At 39.2% G+C, this 16,018-nt stretch overlaps 1 protein-coding gene across 2 annotated transcripts in view; it reads right to left on the bottom strand.

Annotated features, from left to right (window-relative positions):
- SLC5A8 (solute carrier family 5 member 8) overlaps positions 1–15,798 on the bottom strand; it is a 51,774-nt gene extending 35,976 nt beyond the window's left edge. Inside the window, exons 1-3 of one of the 2 annotated variants that reach the window (XR_009054693.1) lie at positions 15,039–15,544; positions 8,042–8,107; positions 6,011–6,062 (exon numbers count right to left, since the gene is read on the bottom strand). Coding sequence is in view for 1 of the 2 variants with exons in the window: in XM_057741811.1 (XP_057597794.1) it covers positions 6,011–6,062; positions 8,042–8,107; positions 15,039–15,389 (469 nt within the window). In the remaining variant the exon portion in view is untranslated. Of the gene's footprint in view, positions 1–6,010; positions 6,063–8,041; positions 8,108–15,038 lie in introns of both variants that reach the window. The other variant, XM_057741811.1, reaches the window with a different exon arrangement.
- Positions 15,799–16,018: the final 220 nt, after the last annotated feature.

Raw genomic sequence — 16,018 nt, 5'->3', positions numbered from 1 at the left:
TCTAAAAAATGAAATATTTGGCTATAAATCTAACAAAATAGAATATATACAAGATGTACATGAGGAAAACTACAAAACTCTGATGAATGAAATGAAAGAACTGAATAAATGGAGAGCTATTTCATGTTTATGAAAAGGACAACTCAATACTCTCAAGATGTCAATTCTTCCCAATTTAATCTATAGATTCAGTGCAATCCCAATAAAAATCCCAGAAAGTTATTTTGTGGATAATGACAAACTGTACAGAATTGAAAAGCTGATGCTAAAGTTTATATGGAGGGGCAAAAGACTCTGAATAGCCAACACAATATTGAAGGAGAAGAACAAAGCTGGAGAACTGACTGTACCTGACTTCAAGACTTAATATAAAACTAGAATAATCAAGAGACTGTGATATTAGTGAAAGAACAGACAAATACCCTAATACCAACCAGACAAAGACATTACAAAATCAATAAAAAAGAATAGAGAGCCCAGAGACAGACCCCCATAATTAAAGTCAACTGATCTTTGGCAAAGGAGTAAAGTCAATTCAATGGGGGCAAAGATAGTTTCTTCAACAAATGGTGCTGGAACAACAGGACATCTACGTGCAAAAATATGAATCTAGACACAGACTTTATAACTGTCACACAGACCTATATATGACAATGCCTTTTTAGATACAACATCAAAGACACAATCTATGAAAGAAATAATTGATAAGTTGGACTTCATTAAAATTAAAAACAATATGCTCTGTGAAAGATATCAGATGAATTAAAAGACAAACCACAGACTGAAAGAAAAATTTACCAAAGACACATCTGTTAAAGGACTGTTCTCCAAATTATACAAAAACTCTTAAAACTCAACAGTAAAAAATAAACAACCTGATTTTAAAATGTGCCAAAGACCTTAACAGACACCTCACAAAAGAAGATATATAGATGGCAAAGAAGCATATGAAAAGATGCTCCATGTCATATGTTATCAGGGAAATGCAAATGCAAATGAGATACTACTATATACGTATTAGAATGGCCAAAATCTGGACCACTGACATTATCACATGCTGGCAAGGACATGGAGCTCTTTCATACATTGCTGGTAAGAATACAAAATGGTAACAGCCATTTTGGAAGACAGTTTGGTGGTTTCTTACAAAACTAAACGTACTCATTATATAAACCAACAATTGCGCTCTTTGCTATTAACTCAAAAGAGTTGAAAACTGCATATGAAGTAGTCTCTCCAAAAAGTTGAAATGAAGTCTGAGGAAGCTTCTAGATCTAGTTCACAAGAAATACAGAGGACTGGGGAACATTAAATGACCCCATGGTGATGCAATCAGTAAAACCAAGAACCTGGAAAATTAACCGACTGAACTTTTGACATTTATAGAATATTATCCCCAACAACTACACAATGAACATTCTTTATAAGAGTATATGGAATGTTCAGCAAGATAGACCATATCCTGGGCCATAAAACAAATCTCAATACATTTCAAAGAACTAAAATCATAATAGTTCTCTGAACAAAGCAGCATTAATTTAGAAATCAACAACAAAAAGGTATGTTTAGAAAATCACCAAATACTTGAAAATTATATAACACACATCTAAATAACCTGTGGATAAAAGAAATCACAAGAGAAATTAGAAAATATTTTGAACTGAATGATAAAAAAATCCCACAATGTATTAAAATCTGTGGGATGCAGATGAAGCAGTACTCATAGGAAAATTTAAAACTTTAAATACTTACATTAGAAAATAAGATTTAAAATCAATGATCTGGACTTCCTAGGTGGCGCAGTGGGTAAGAATGTGCCTGCCAATGCAGGGGACATGGGTTTGAGCCCTGCCCCAGGAAGATACCACATGCCGCGGAGCAACTAAGCCCGTGAGCCACAACTATTGAGCCCATGTGCCGCAACTACTGAAGCCCAAGCGCCTAGAGCCGGTGCTCTGCAACAAGAAAGGCCACCGCAATGAGAAGCCCACGTACCACAACGAAGAGTAGCCCCTGCTCGCAGCAACTAGAGAAAGCCCGTGTGCAGCAACGAAGACCCAACACAACCAATAAAATAAGTAAATTAAAAAAATAATAATAATAAATAAATAAATAAAATCAATGATCTAAGTTTCTACCATAAGAAGCTAGAAAATTTAAGCCCAAAGTTAAGTAGAAGAAAAGAAACAGCAAACATAATTAATGAAATAGAAAGCAAACAAATAAAATCAACAAAGCCAACAATTCGTTCTCAGAAAAATTTAAAGCATCAATAAAAGACTAGCAAGATATATCAAGGAAAAAATAGACAGAAAACATATCAATATTAGGAATAATTGGAAGGGACATCAGTATAAATTCTATAAACATTAAGAGGATAACAAGAGGATATTTTAAACAGCTTTATGCCAATGATTTGACAAGTTAGATTAAATGAATTAATTTCCTAAAAAATACAGTTCACCAAAACTGACTCAATAAGAACCAGAAAATATGAATAACTCTATATTAATATTATTAACATATTATTTAATATAAAGAAACTGAACCCATAAACCAAAACCTTTCATAAAAAACAAATATCAGGCCCAGATGCCCTCATTGTGAATTCTTTCAAGCGTTTAAGAAAGAAATACACAGTTTTATACAAACTCTTTCAGAAAACAGAGGAGGGAACACTTCCCAAATAATATAAAGCCAGTAAAACTGATACAAAAATCCTGACAAAAACATTAAAGGAAAAGTAAATTTCAGGCCAATATCCCTCATAATCTGTAAAAAATCCTTAACAAACTATTGCCAAATCAAATCCAGCAATATATAAAAAGATTAACATTTTATGACCAAGTAAGTTTTATCCCCAAAATGAAAATTGGTTTAACATTTGAAAATCAATATAATTTTCTACATTAACAGTGCATTAAGACAAAGAAGAGAAATAAAAGGCATACAGACAGGAAAAGAAGTAGTAAAACTGTCTCTATTCATAAATAACATGAAAATCATAAGGGATTTGCCAAAAGCCTACTTGAATTAGTTCTCAGGATAGAAGATCAACATATAGAAAGTAATTGTTTTTTTCCATACTTGCAAATGATGAATAATTAGAAAATATTATAAAACAATGTCATTTGTAATAGCATCAAAACATCTTTTATCTAGAAATAAATCTAAGAAATACAAGACTTCAACATCAAAAACTAAAAAACGTTACTGAGAGAAATTTTAAAAGGCCTGGGTAAATGGATAAATAGGCCATGTAATGACTGGAAGAATATTTGCTTTTCTGAAGTGACAGGTCAAGTATTTTGCCCATTTTTTGCTGGGTTATTTTTATTTTTTTGTGTGTTCATTTTATTATTCTATGAGCCAGTAAGCTCAACATCAACAGTCATCAGGAAAACGCCAATTAAAACCACAATAAGATAATAGATCATGCAACTAGAATGGCTACAATCAAAAAGACAAATACAAAATGCTGGCAAGGACACAGAATAACTGGCACTCTCCCACACTGTGGGGTGGGCATGCAAAATGATATGACCACTTAGGAAAGCTATGTGGCAGTTTCTCTTAAATTTTTGACACGCATCTACTCTGTGCTGGGTCAGAACAGGTGTATATTTAACTTTATATTGCTTCCAGATATTCATCTGCTTTTAAAAATGAAAATGTGTGTCAAAAAGCAAAACAAGACAAAACAAAACCTGTATAAGAATGCTCTTAGCTGTCTTAATTCAAAATAACCTAAAACTGGAAACAACCCAACATCCATCAACAAGAGAATGGATAAACAGATTTTGGTAGATGCATATGATAAAATACTAACAATAAAAAGGAATGAACTACTGATACATGTAGCAACATGAATGAATGCCTCAAAAACATTTTGTTGAGCAAAAGAAACCAGATGCAAAAAGGCACTATATGATTCCACTTACATAAAATCTAAGAGGATGGAAAACTAATTTATGGTGATTAAAAACTGGCTGATTGGAATGGAAGGGCGGATTCATTAGAAAGAATCAAAAAACTTTCTCTGGGATGTGATGATGGAAATACTGTGTATTCTGAGTTGGGTGGTTGTCACACAAGTACACAAAATTTTAAAACTCATCCAATGGTGCACTTACGTTCTGTGCATTTTATTGTATATAAGCTACAATATACCTCAATAAAATATGGTTTTCGATTTTAAAAAGCAAGAAAGAGAAGTGTAAGAGACAAATGAACTAATGATAATTACATAAACTTATCTGGATCCTGATTCTAACAAACACTGTAAAAAAAAATCAGGGAAATCTGAACACTGACTTCATATTGATGGCAGTAAGGAATTTTGTAACTATATATGATGATGAAAGTTAACTAGACCTATTGTGGTGATCATTGTAATATATATAAATATTGAATCATTATGGTAAACCTGAAACTAATATAATGCTATATGTTGATTATACCTCAATGAAAAAAGAAGTATGTAAAAGACATGGAATTCAGATGAAATTATAAAATATCTCAGATTACAGCAAAATAATCTAGTGACAGAACGAGGGAGTGAATTAAACCAAGAGTTGATAATTATTAGTGTAGAGTTAAGGGTAGGTTAGGGTTCAATACACTGTTCTATTTTAGCATATGTTTGAAGTTTTCCATAATTTAAAAAAAAAAAAGTTAAAAAAATTGTATCTAGAGAATATTGAGTTCCAGTTCAGCTAAACAAGTTTGCATGCAACATCTGTTGCACACCAAGTACTCTGTCTATGCTTGCGTCTACTGCCTTGGTACAGTCAAACACACAACTGATACTCAAGTGGTCAAAATGCAGTCCTCGGATCCTAATTTACTCCTAGGGAGTGGCTCAATAAACTGATAAGAACAGAGTTCCTGAAGCATCAAAGGCAGCGCTTTCTTATTACCAGAACTGCACTTTAAAACTCTAAAGCCAACATCTTTAGTTACACTTAAAGTTAATAGGTAACTTATGAAGTTTATAGCTCAGCTGTTTACATATGATGTGATCTATTCACGATGTCGGTAATATCGACATGGAACGTGCCTGACGTTCAGAATCCAACAGCACATTATATAATGGAGTTCTTCTTCGTAATGATACTGTTGCACTTTATAAATATAGGTGACAACTATTATCTATGTATCATGAAATCAAGAAATTAGAATGTGGAGTTAGCTGGGGTTTTCCATTTTCTCTTTTTTTCTTGTTTTCTTTGGGGATTTCCATTTTATATTAACTTAAGGAACTGCATCACATTCTTCCCATCACAGAGTCCACTTGTCCATTTTACAAGGAAGTTGTAGAGATAAATTCAGTTCTGATTGATAAGAATTCCAAGGATGTAGGGTTTCCCTGAAGCCTTTTGAGAGTATGACTAACGCACAGCTTTGCCTCAACAAAAATCCCAGTTTCACAGGTATTATCTGCCCAGATCTAGAGAGTGGAGTAATTTGTTGATCACTACAATCATCACACACGTGTTTATAAGGGTACTGTAGCCATCTGTCTTTTGGTCGCTAGGAGGAATCGGATATTTCAAATCACAGAGATCTCTTTTCCTTGTATTTTGGACCACATTACAAGCAGGGAGAAGAAAAGTTTCTCTCCCTGCCGGATTTTATAATAGGACCGAGACTGAGTTGAACAACACAGAAGCCTCTTGGAGATGGGCTCCAAGTTATAGCCACAAAGGGAGGAAGTGCAGTCATTCATGATTTAGACTACAGGGGGCATTCATTGTGAAGGAAAGGAGAATGGCTGGTTGGCACATCCCAGTGAAGTCTACGCTTCTACTAATCTACAGACCTTTCAGAGCTATGATCCGGGAACCCAAAGAAGCTGCTAGTGTAGACAGTGAACCCACCTGGCCCGCCTCAAGCTGACACAGGTTATTGGAAGCATTCCTCTACCTCCCCATCTCCCCAAAGAGAGAATAAGATCTGTTAAAAGTGAACCCCCGAATGTGAGTGACACATTGGTAACTCTAAAATATACCTTGATTCAAAGCCAGGGCAGGAGCATAAATAACGATTCCAGTATACAGAATCTAGGGGGGGAAAAAAACCAAATAAATGGTATGAATTGCAAAAAGAAATATTGATATTTCTCTATAAATTTAATTATGAATTAAAACCACAGTTTCAATATACTTAACAAAATTTGCTTGTAACTTGAAAAATGTTATTTAAGTGAAGTTGTCTCTCCTTTTCCATTTGTGGTGCGGTCATAGGTTACAAAACTCTTTTATAACCAATTTTGTGTAAAAATATGGACTTTCCATGTGGTGCTTAGTGCAGATAGTCACTGATACATCAATTCAAGTTTGAAATCAGTTTTTCTAGATCTAGGACAATTAGAAAGAGAGAAATAATATAAATTTAAAAGGGGATGCTTCCTCATTCATATGCTTTCAAACTGTTGTTAATCACTGCATAATTAATTGGGAAAACAGTGAAAATTTTGGAAACTTGTTTGTAAAAGTTTGCATGCCCACTAATTAAACAAAAGTGTAAATTAGCCCTAAAATTTCCTGAAAGCCAACAAAAATTCTTTTCTACCTTTTTAATATTATTTATTATTTTTCATTCATACATTTAACAAATATTTATTAATCTGGGGTGCAATAGTGAATAAGATAAATATGTTCTTTCTTCTCAGGATATAATTTTCATTGCATTTGATCTTTCAAATACATAGAACCTAATTCTACGATTACTCTATAAAACAGATTATGAAAAAAACGTATGTTGTAGTTGAAGGATTAAATTGCATGAGTGATCGATGAAGACAAGTCCTTCAAATAGCTCCCCTCTTTTGGCAAAAATGAACTAGCATCCCACAGTCATTATCCTGTCCAAGTTAAAGATTTGAAAACGTGACCACAGGCCACCTTCCTAACATTTCTCCCCATTTCTTCACTCTTGTTGGCACTTCTACCAATGATCTAAAGAGGGTCTGAACTCCGTTGTTGAATGCAAGCTACAAGACCTAGCTCTGTGTCAGAATCTCTACCAGACCCCAGAGGGCTCTTTCCTTTTATACTGCAAGTGTCAAGGACAGGTACAATTTAAGTTACATAATTTACAAAGATGTAAAATGGAGTCAAGTTAAATAATTTACAAAGGCACTCTGTCCTGCTGTAGCAAATTCCTGGGTAGCTTTTGATTGCAGAAATGGAATTATAAATAGGGATGAGAATGAAAACTCCTTCTTGGACCTCCATTATCAAACATTCTTAAAGCACTTAGCTGCCAAGAGGAAGCTAGGTCTAAATGACGTGACAATGACTGCGACAAGCCTCCAGCATTCTCTGTCGCTGATCGCTTGGCAAATCTTTGCTTTCCATTTGCGCCAAGCAGTAAATCTATACTTGCATATTCTTGAAGTACTGGATTGTGTACTTGGCTTTAAAAACTCCTCCAGAGTGCATGATTTTGTTGTTTTATACTGAGTACATCAATTGGGTTTTACAGTTCAATTTTTAAAAGAGACCACTGATTCATTTTTTAAAGTATGCTTTTGAACAAAGAAAATTATTTCCTAGTGTCTTCCTATGTCAGTTAACTTTTCCTATTAAATCTATTACTTAACGTGTTGCAAAAATATTATGAAACATACAACTTGTTATCCCTTTATTACAGTTCCTGCTATCAACTAGTACAGTTCCTTCAAATATCTTTGTCAACTCAGTAATGCCCTTACTGTCACTTTGGTGGGCATAGAGGGAGGTGTGAGAGGGAAAAGCACATTCTCCCAAAGTAACATGACTGTTGCTTGATCAATATAATATTCAACGCTTACTTAAATCATTCTGTTTTTTCAGGAAGTAATGCATTTGCTGAAACACTGTTTAATGATCTTAAGGATTAATGCCATGTAGTGACAAGTGTTTTTCCTTTTGTTTTCTATTTTCAACATCTCTTTTTTATCTTTCACGTATTTACCAAATAAGCTTGACCCAGATGCCTTGTATGAAAACACAGCAGATGAAACAAAGAGAAAATAAATGAACTGAGGCCTACTTACTGTTTGAACAATGAAGAGGATTGTTCCACAGAGACGAACATATTTATTAAATCGAAGTCCTAAATACTGTTTCCAAAAAAGGAAAAATGGTTAATATGTAAAACTTCTGGACACTTTTTAAAAACCACCAGCTTAAGAAGTAAAGAAATTAGAAATTTAAAGCAACTTCATAACTAATTTGTATTCTGCATTTTTTTAAATAAATTTATTTATTTATTTATTTATTTATTTATTTATTGTCTGCATTGGGTCTTCATTGTTGCGCATGGGCTTTCTCTAGTTGCAGCGAGCAGAGTCCACTCTTTGTTGCGGTGAACAGGCTTCTCACTGCAGTAGCCTCTCTTGTTGTGGAGCACGGGCTCTAGGTGAGTGGGCTTCAGTAGTAGTGGTACGTGGTCTCAGTAGTTGTGGCTAACGGGCTCTAAAGTTCAGGCTCAGTATTTGTGGTGCACGGGCTTAGCTGCTCTGCAACATGTGGGATCTTCCCAGACCAGGGCTTGAACCCATGTCCCCTGAATTGGCAGGCGAATTCCTAACCACTGTACCACCAGGGAAGTCCTGTCTTCTGCATTTCTATTTCCCTATTATTTAAAATTACATAGTGCAAAATTGACCCTTGTCTTAGAGTACAGTTCAGTGAGTTTTAACACAAAACAGCTCCATCACCCCCAGGAAACACCGTCATGTTGCTCCTTTATAGTCAAACCCTCCTCCCATCCCTAAACCTTGGCAATCACTGACCTGTTGTCCATTTCTATGAGTTTTGCCCTTTGCAGAATGTCTTACCAATGGAATTATATTCTGCATTTTTAGAGCGAGCAAAGTGTTGTCCTCCCCTTTCTCTTGGCATCTACCCAGTACATTTCCCTTGATACACTTAGGGAATCAACACTTTCCCACTTTAGGCAACTGTGGAATTGTCTATCGAGGTGCCCTGCTTCTGTCAAAAGGTAGTCACATGACCCAATTTTAGCCAATCAGCTTCTCTTCTCAATGAGTATTTGAATCTTAGAGGCAAGATATAAAGGCAGAAAATGATTGGAGCAGAAGCAGACTGATCCTGACAGGGTGGCCTGAAGAGGCTGCCCTGGCTTCTGTCCTGTTCACAGTCTGCTCAGCTTTTCCCCCATTCTATGAGCTACTCCCATATCCTTACCATAAAAAAATTTAACTTAAATCGGCCTAAGTTTCTGTTCAGAACCAACTGTGACATCTGTGATATCTTGTAATATACAAACATACCTTGTTTTATTGCACTTAGCTTTACTGTTCTTCACAGGTACTGCATTTTTTTTTACAAATTGAAGATTTCTGGCAACCTTGCATGAAGCAAGTCTATTGGAGCCATTTTCCCAACAGCATTTGCTCATTTCATGTCTGTCACAGTTTGGTAATTCTCACAATATTTCAAACATTTTCATTATTGTTATATTTGTTATGGTGATCTGTGATCAGTGATCTCTCATGTTACTACTGCAAAAAGATTACGACTTGCTGAAGGCTCAGATGATGGTTAGTATTTTTTAGCAATAATTATGGTATGTACATTGTTTTTTAGACGTAGAGCTATTGTCACTTAATAGACTACAGCATAGTGTAAATATAACTTTTATACGCAGGGGGAATGGGAAAGCAAAAAATTCACGTGACTTGCTTTATTGCAATATTCACTTTATCGTGGTGGTTTGGAATCGAACCTGCAATGTCTCCGAGGTATGTCAGTGGTATGCTTATCTCCTATATTTTACATCATAATGTATTACAGAGTTAGAATCCTAGGATTTTAGAGCTGGAAGGAAGCTGGGGTTCAAGACGTTCTTTATATTCTTGAATATTATTACTACATACAGAGACAATTTTAAGGCTGACAATAATCTTCATGTAGCAGAAAAAAGGAGGAAGGAAAAACTGACATTAGGCAAATAACAGAGGAAAAGACACCGGATATTGTTGCTTCATAATCACAGCTAATGTTCATAGAGTGTCTGCTGCATGCCCTGTCCTCCCAACAACTCCATGAGGCAGTTACTATGCATAAGTGCGTGTTGGAAACCAAGACACTGGGGCGCAGAGAGAACACTGAGGTTGCAACCTAATAATTGTTGGAGACACAATGCAAATCTAGGAGTATCTGATGCCAAACTGTGCACATAACCACTTTGTTATTCAAAATAGCAAGTAAACTGCCCATGTGTCTACGATTCATCCGGAGTGAGGGAGTGGCACTGACACATAGGGGGATCTCCTAAAATAACTGATGAGTGAAAAATATACAATCCAGTGTAGTGAGTGCTCTGGGGCAAGGGATCCAGCCCTTGTTCCAGCCTCACTCTTGACTCTATGAGCTTGGGGCCCTCTAAATCTCAATTATCCTCCGTTTCAAAATGTGGATCATAGTAATCATTCTTTCTCCACTTACTTTGCAGGATTTTGGAGACTATCAAATGATGTACATGGATGGGGAAGTGTTGTAAATTGTTCACTTAAAAGTAAGACATTAAGAAGCTGGTAACCAAATCCACAGGCCTTTAGAATGTGAATCTCAGTGAACTACATCTGTCGAAATCATCCGAGTATATTTTGGAAGACCTTTTAGAAAACCCAAGAAGTGTCTTGAAGCATGGAAACAGGGCAGTGTTATTTCTTCCGAGTTGTTTTAGTAAAACCCTATTAAAAATAAATGTAGATTAATTGACAGAGAAGTCTTTGCCTTTTCTAGGTATAAGTATACAGATTGCTGGAGACTAAAGAAAACTGAAGAGGAAAATGTGATGGAGGTAAGAATGTAGCAAGTTGAACTATATGTATATATAGTTGAACTATATACATATATATATATATATATTTCCCACACACACACAAGACTAACTCAAGACAGAACCAAGAATTCTATCACTATCTCAGTGTCAAATGACAAAAGTGCACAACCTAAAAGCTGAGAATTGTGTTTTATTCTGAGGCCTTACTGAGGACTATAGCCCAGGGTGGCAGCCTCTCAGATAGCTCTGAAGAACTGTTCCAAAGAGATAAGGGAGGAGCCAGGATATATAGCAGTATTTGCTGCGGAAAAACAAAACATGTAGTTGAACATCAAAAGATTACTGCTAATCACAAAAAAACAGACATCTCAAGTTAATGATTTTAGTGCCTTTCTGTATATGGGAAGATGCAAGGGTCTGAGCTTGCTGAAATCCTTCCTTTCACATACATCTTATCTATCCAGGGCCAGTATCCTATTTTTCTCTACCCTGGATTCCTCTCAGGGTGCACCATGGGGGGGTGGGGGGGTGGCTACAATGCCCATTGGCCTTGTGGTCAGAACATCCTTTGTTTACCAGAACAGCAGAGGTGGTCTTTGTCCATCTCAGCTACTGGGCTGCTAAAGAAATACCTAAAAACCAAGTCACTGATCAGTAGGCTCAGTTTCTAGACAAAACTATAGAATAACAGCAGGTGTCTCTGTAACCAAGCAGGATCCTATGGTGCTTTCCCTGCCCCCACGTCCTCTGCCTGCTACTTGTTTGTAGAAAAGCTGTAGTCTCCCAGGCCTCCCCTGAGTTGCGAAAGCCTGGCTCAGGAATTAATGATTGCAAGGATGTGAACATGTAGTGGCAAAAGTAGCAGTTGGGCCTGGAGAACTGGTAACAATTTAAACAGTAAGTCAGCCATTTGGCAGTCACAGAATCTTTAGCTCCTCCCTGAAGTACCAAGACAACAATATCTGATGCATACTTCCTGAGTTGTTTTAGAGATGCTAAAACCTCCACCAAATGGAAGAAGTTAATTACTTGATGACCATGAGCATGTAGCCCCCAGACACACTGGAGTCTGAGGGTTGATAATGTGAACCCTTGTGATACTGCCCTGTTACCTCCACCATCAACCTATCAGAGAATGGTGCACAAGGTGATCACATACTCTGCAACTCTCCTCCCTCACCCTGCCTTTAAAAATGCTTCCCTAAAACCCATCGGGGAGTTTAGTTTTTTGATCATTAGCTGCCCCAGACTAATAATAAAAGCTGCACTTCCCTTTGCCATAACTCGGTGTCAGTAGATTGGCTTTACTGCACATGGGCGAGCCGAACCAAGTTTGGTACGGTAACACCTACAGTCAGCCGAGATCTCTCATAGTCCTCAGTACTTTGAATAACTTACAGACACTAAGATTTCTATTGAATTTTTAAAAAAAAGAAAAAAGAAAGAAAGAGAGAGAGAGTCTGGGCAACTTAGTTCAAACACATAGATTTTGTTGGATCCACAAAGATCCTGGAAAAACAGTGAACACAGTTGGGTTCCTGCACGATATTTCTTCTCTGCGATTCTGGCAGTTGCTAAACACCTATCAGGACTACACCTTGAAGGCAGTGATATATAGATATCACACATGCTTCTAAACAGCCAGTTGTAGCTAACAATCTGGAACTAGGGAGAGATTTCATACTTGTGCAAGAATGCCAGGGCATCTCAATGCTGGACTTCTTATTCTGTAGAGTCGACTCCTCCTCTCAGCATAAAACAAGCAAATATGCCACGAGAAAGTGTTTTCCATGACTAACTGCCAGGGACATAGCATGTTACCTAACTTCTATGTCCCCAGTGGCCTGCATCCACTAGTTGTGGACACCCCCAATACGCCCACAACCCCTTGTGTCCTGCAACACATCCCTTTTGTCTGCACCATTCCAAGCTCTGCTTAGGGTTATAACGCTCACTGGAGCCTTAAGAAGCAGCCAGTATGCACCACTGCACAGCCTCTAGGCATGTGTCCACTTTGCTTCAGGCTCTCTTGTGTAGCCTAACTTACTCTGTCTGAAAAATGAGGCTCTCACAGTATAAGGATTATTTTGAGTCAGATAATGATGTAAAACAGGCCCAGTCTGTATTAAGCATTCGGTAAATGTTAGCTTTTGCCATTTTTAGCTAGAACCCTGCTAACTTAGCCTCCACGACTGCAAGTGTGTGGGAAATCTGTTTCTGGTTGAATTAGTGTTGCTGCCCTGAAGAGGCCGGGGTCAGTGATTATGAGAGGAGCATTCATCCATGGGGACTGAAATCCTCTTGCCAGGTTCTTCAAACCCTTTCTGAGTTTTGGAGTTGGTTAACTACAGATCAGAGCTCACAGACTCAAAATGCCTAGACATCTCATCAGGTAAAATAACCAAACTGGATCAGCCAGGCATTCATATGTTACCAGGTTGAAATACTCCTCATATCCGTCAAGAAATATGTTCTCTGACATATCCCTCAAAACAAGAACTCCTTTCAGTTCTTTCCGTATTTCCTTTTGTATTTTTGATAAAGACCTAAATGCAGACAGATTTCTCTACCATAGGAAAGTAACCATGCAGGTAAAATGAAGAAATCAATATAGAAATTAATTAAACTTCTCAGTATATAAATTAATAGGGAATGATGGCAACGGCTATAAACTGGGGTTCTTGTGGCCACAGGGAATGTGAGCCCAGTGTCACTACTCTTGGAAGTTTCAAAAGAAGCCAGAATATGGAATTTTACTTGACTTCTCATCATCATTAAATGCTAAATTATTAATAATTTTTTTTTTCAAAACATTATAAGGATCAACAACAACAAAAAAGACCTAAGACTGAATTTGGCCTGGGGCAATCAGTTTGTCACCTTTGAGCAAAACAAAGAAATTCTACCCTGCTCACTTCTGGGGTGATGACTAAATGCTCTCAAACACAATGACCAGAGTGCAAAAAAGGCAATGCTGCCCCGGGGGCGCCTCGCCCTGCAATGATGTCACTGTGGCCCAGGTAGACTGTCACCAACACTTGTTGTGCCATTGGGGCCCATCCGGAGCACCAGCTGAACCAGCCTCACTAAGAAACCATCTTCCAGGAGCTCTGGGTTGGGGCAAACACTACATAAACTCAAGGTCAAGGTGGCTGCTGAGAATGAGGCTCAGGGTCCTTTGGATAATGGTCTGTTAGAGAGAACAATTCTGCAGCTTTGTCCATGAAGCTCGTGGAACTGGGCCCGACCACTCCCCTGAAATTTTATCCTCCCCTGACACTCCCATTCAATAGCTCTTTAAGCTAAATCAAACATTTACACTATCTTTGCAAAGCCCTTTCCGGCAGACAACTTGAGAAAATCTATAACCAGTGGACCTGTGCAATTGGAAAGATGGTTTTCCTTAATCATCTCTCCATGGAGAGAGAAGGCAGAGCTGCTTAAGAACTCTGCAGCCAAATTTTCCTAGTGATCCCAAGGCAACAACCTCTACCACCATCTCCTCAATACTTATGGTCAACATTTATTCAGCGCTTACCCTGTGCCAGACACTATTCTAAACGCTACCCTTGTATCATCTCATGTAATCCTCCCAACAACCAGATGAGGTAGGTGGTATAATTATTTCCATTTTGGGATTAAGAAAGAGGCACAAAAGGTTAAATAAGTCAGCCAAGTTTACTCAGCTAGTAAGCCAGAATCTGGTCTCAAATGCAGGTGTTGGAAAAAGAGACTCAGAACCTTAACCATTTGGGTGCCTGCCTCTACACAGAAGGCATGCCTGTGGAGAGGGAAGGAGGGGAAAGTACGTATACTTCCCTGCTATCCTGGAAAACTGAGTGGAGCCCCAGAACCTTGAATGAGGGGATTCATTTCAAAAAGGAGGAGTTTGAGAGCAACCCTCCCCCAAGACAGTAAGTTTAAAAATCTTTCCCCTTGACTTGGAATTAGAGATGTTAAAGCAGAAATGGCCTTAGTGAGCACTAGTACAAATAACTCCGTTTACTCTGGGAGCCTCTCTTTTCCCCTGAGCTCATGAAAGTTAAGTCCCAAGATTTTTTTGCCTTTACAGGACACCTCTCCCCAAAAGGGGAGGGTAGGAGAGGTGATGGACATGAACAGGGAGAGACTTCAATGTGGTGGTGAGTCTGCCCCCAGGAAAATCCCTCCAGGAGCTTGAAAAGTCCTCCCCTCACCCCATCACCTCTCCCCAGCACCCCACCACCACCACCCTTTACCTCGTAGGTGCTGGTAATTCCCAGTTTGTAGAATACTGGGAGGAAGACCTCCGCGCTGAGGACCACTACAAAGAAGTAGGTGATGGCAAAGATGCTGAATATGGCCCCAAAACGGTAGACCTCGGAGGGTGTGCCCAGGACGGTGACAGCCGACATAAAGCTGGCGGTGAGGGACATCGCCACGGGCACGGCGGTCATCCTGCGGCCGCCCATCAAGAAGTCCTTGGAGGTCTGCTGGCCGCCCCCCACGAAGGCGTAGTAGATGCCGATGGCTGCCGAGATGAGCAGCATCCCGGCGAACACGACATAGTCCCACACCACGAAGGTGCCTATTCCCCGCGGTGCCTCCATGGCCGCGCGGTTGCCGGGGCCCTGCGCGCAAACTGGCGGCCCCTCGGCGGGCAGCCGGAGTCCGAGCTTCACCTGCGCGCCGGGCGCTCACTTATCCCGAGCTGCGCGCGGCGGGCGTGGCGCCCCGCGGGGATGAGAGGCGTCTGGCAGGTGTGGTTTCCCCACAGGCCCCCAGCGTCCCGCGAAAGGGAGAGGGTAGCTCTGGCAGCAGCCTCTGCGCCCACCGCAGCCAGCAGAGCCCCCCGAAATAGGACTTCGGGGACCCCCACCACCACGCCGCGCTGAGCTCTCACCAGGTGAGACCGCGCTGAGCTCTCACCAGGTGCCAGAACGGGGTGGCTCCCCGAGCACCGCGGACACTTGGGCAGGTGAGAACTGGAGCTTCCAGCCGCCTCTGGCGAATCTTCAAGGAGCGCTCAGCGAAAATGTTATCAATTGGCACCCGAGAGGACGCACTATTTAAATGAGCGAGTGACCTATGGGGGAGTGTGGGTCGAAGGGCAATTGTCACGCCTCTGCTTTTAGCTTTCCAGTTCAACAGACTGTTTCCTTACGGGAAGATACACCTGGAGTTTTTAGATTGTCTTATTCAGTAAATTAATGGGCAGTCCAGGTGACAGCGTGCAGTG

The sequence above is a fragment of the Hippopotamus amphibius genome, chromosome 7, assembly GCF_030028045.1.
Source record: "Hippopotamus amphibius kiboko isolate mHipAmp2 chromosome 7, mHipAmp2.hap2, whole genome shotgun sequence".
Taxonomy (NCBI): Eukaryota; Metazoa; Chordata; class Mammalia; order Artiodactyla; family Hippopotamidae; genus Hippopotamus; species Hippopotamus amphibius.
This window is presented reverse-complemented; position numbering and strand designations above follow the sequence as displayed.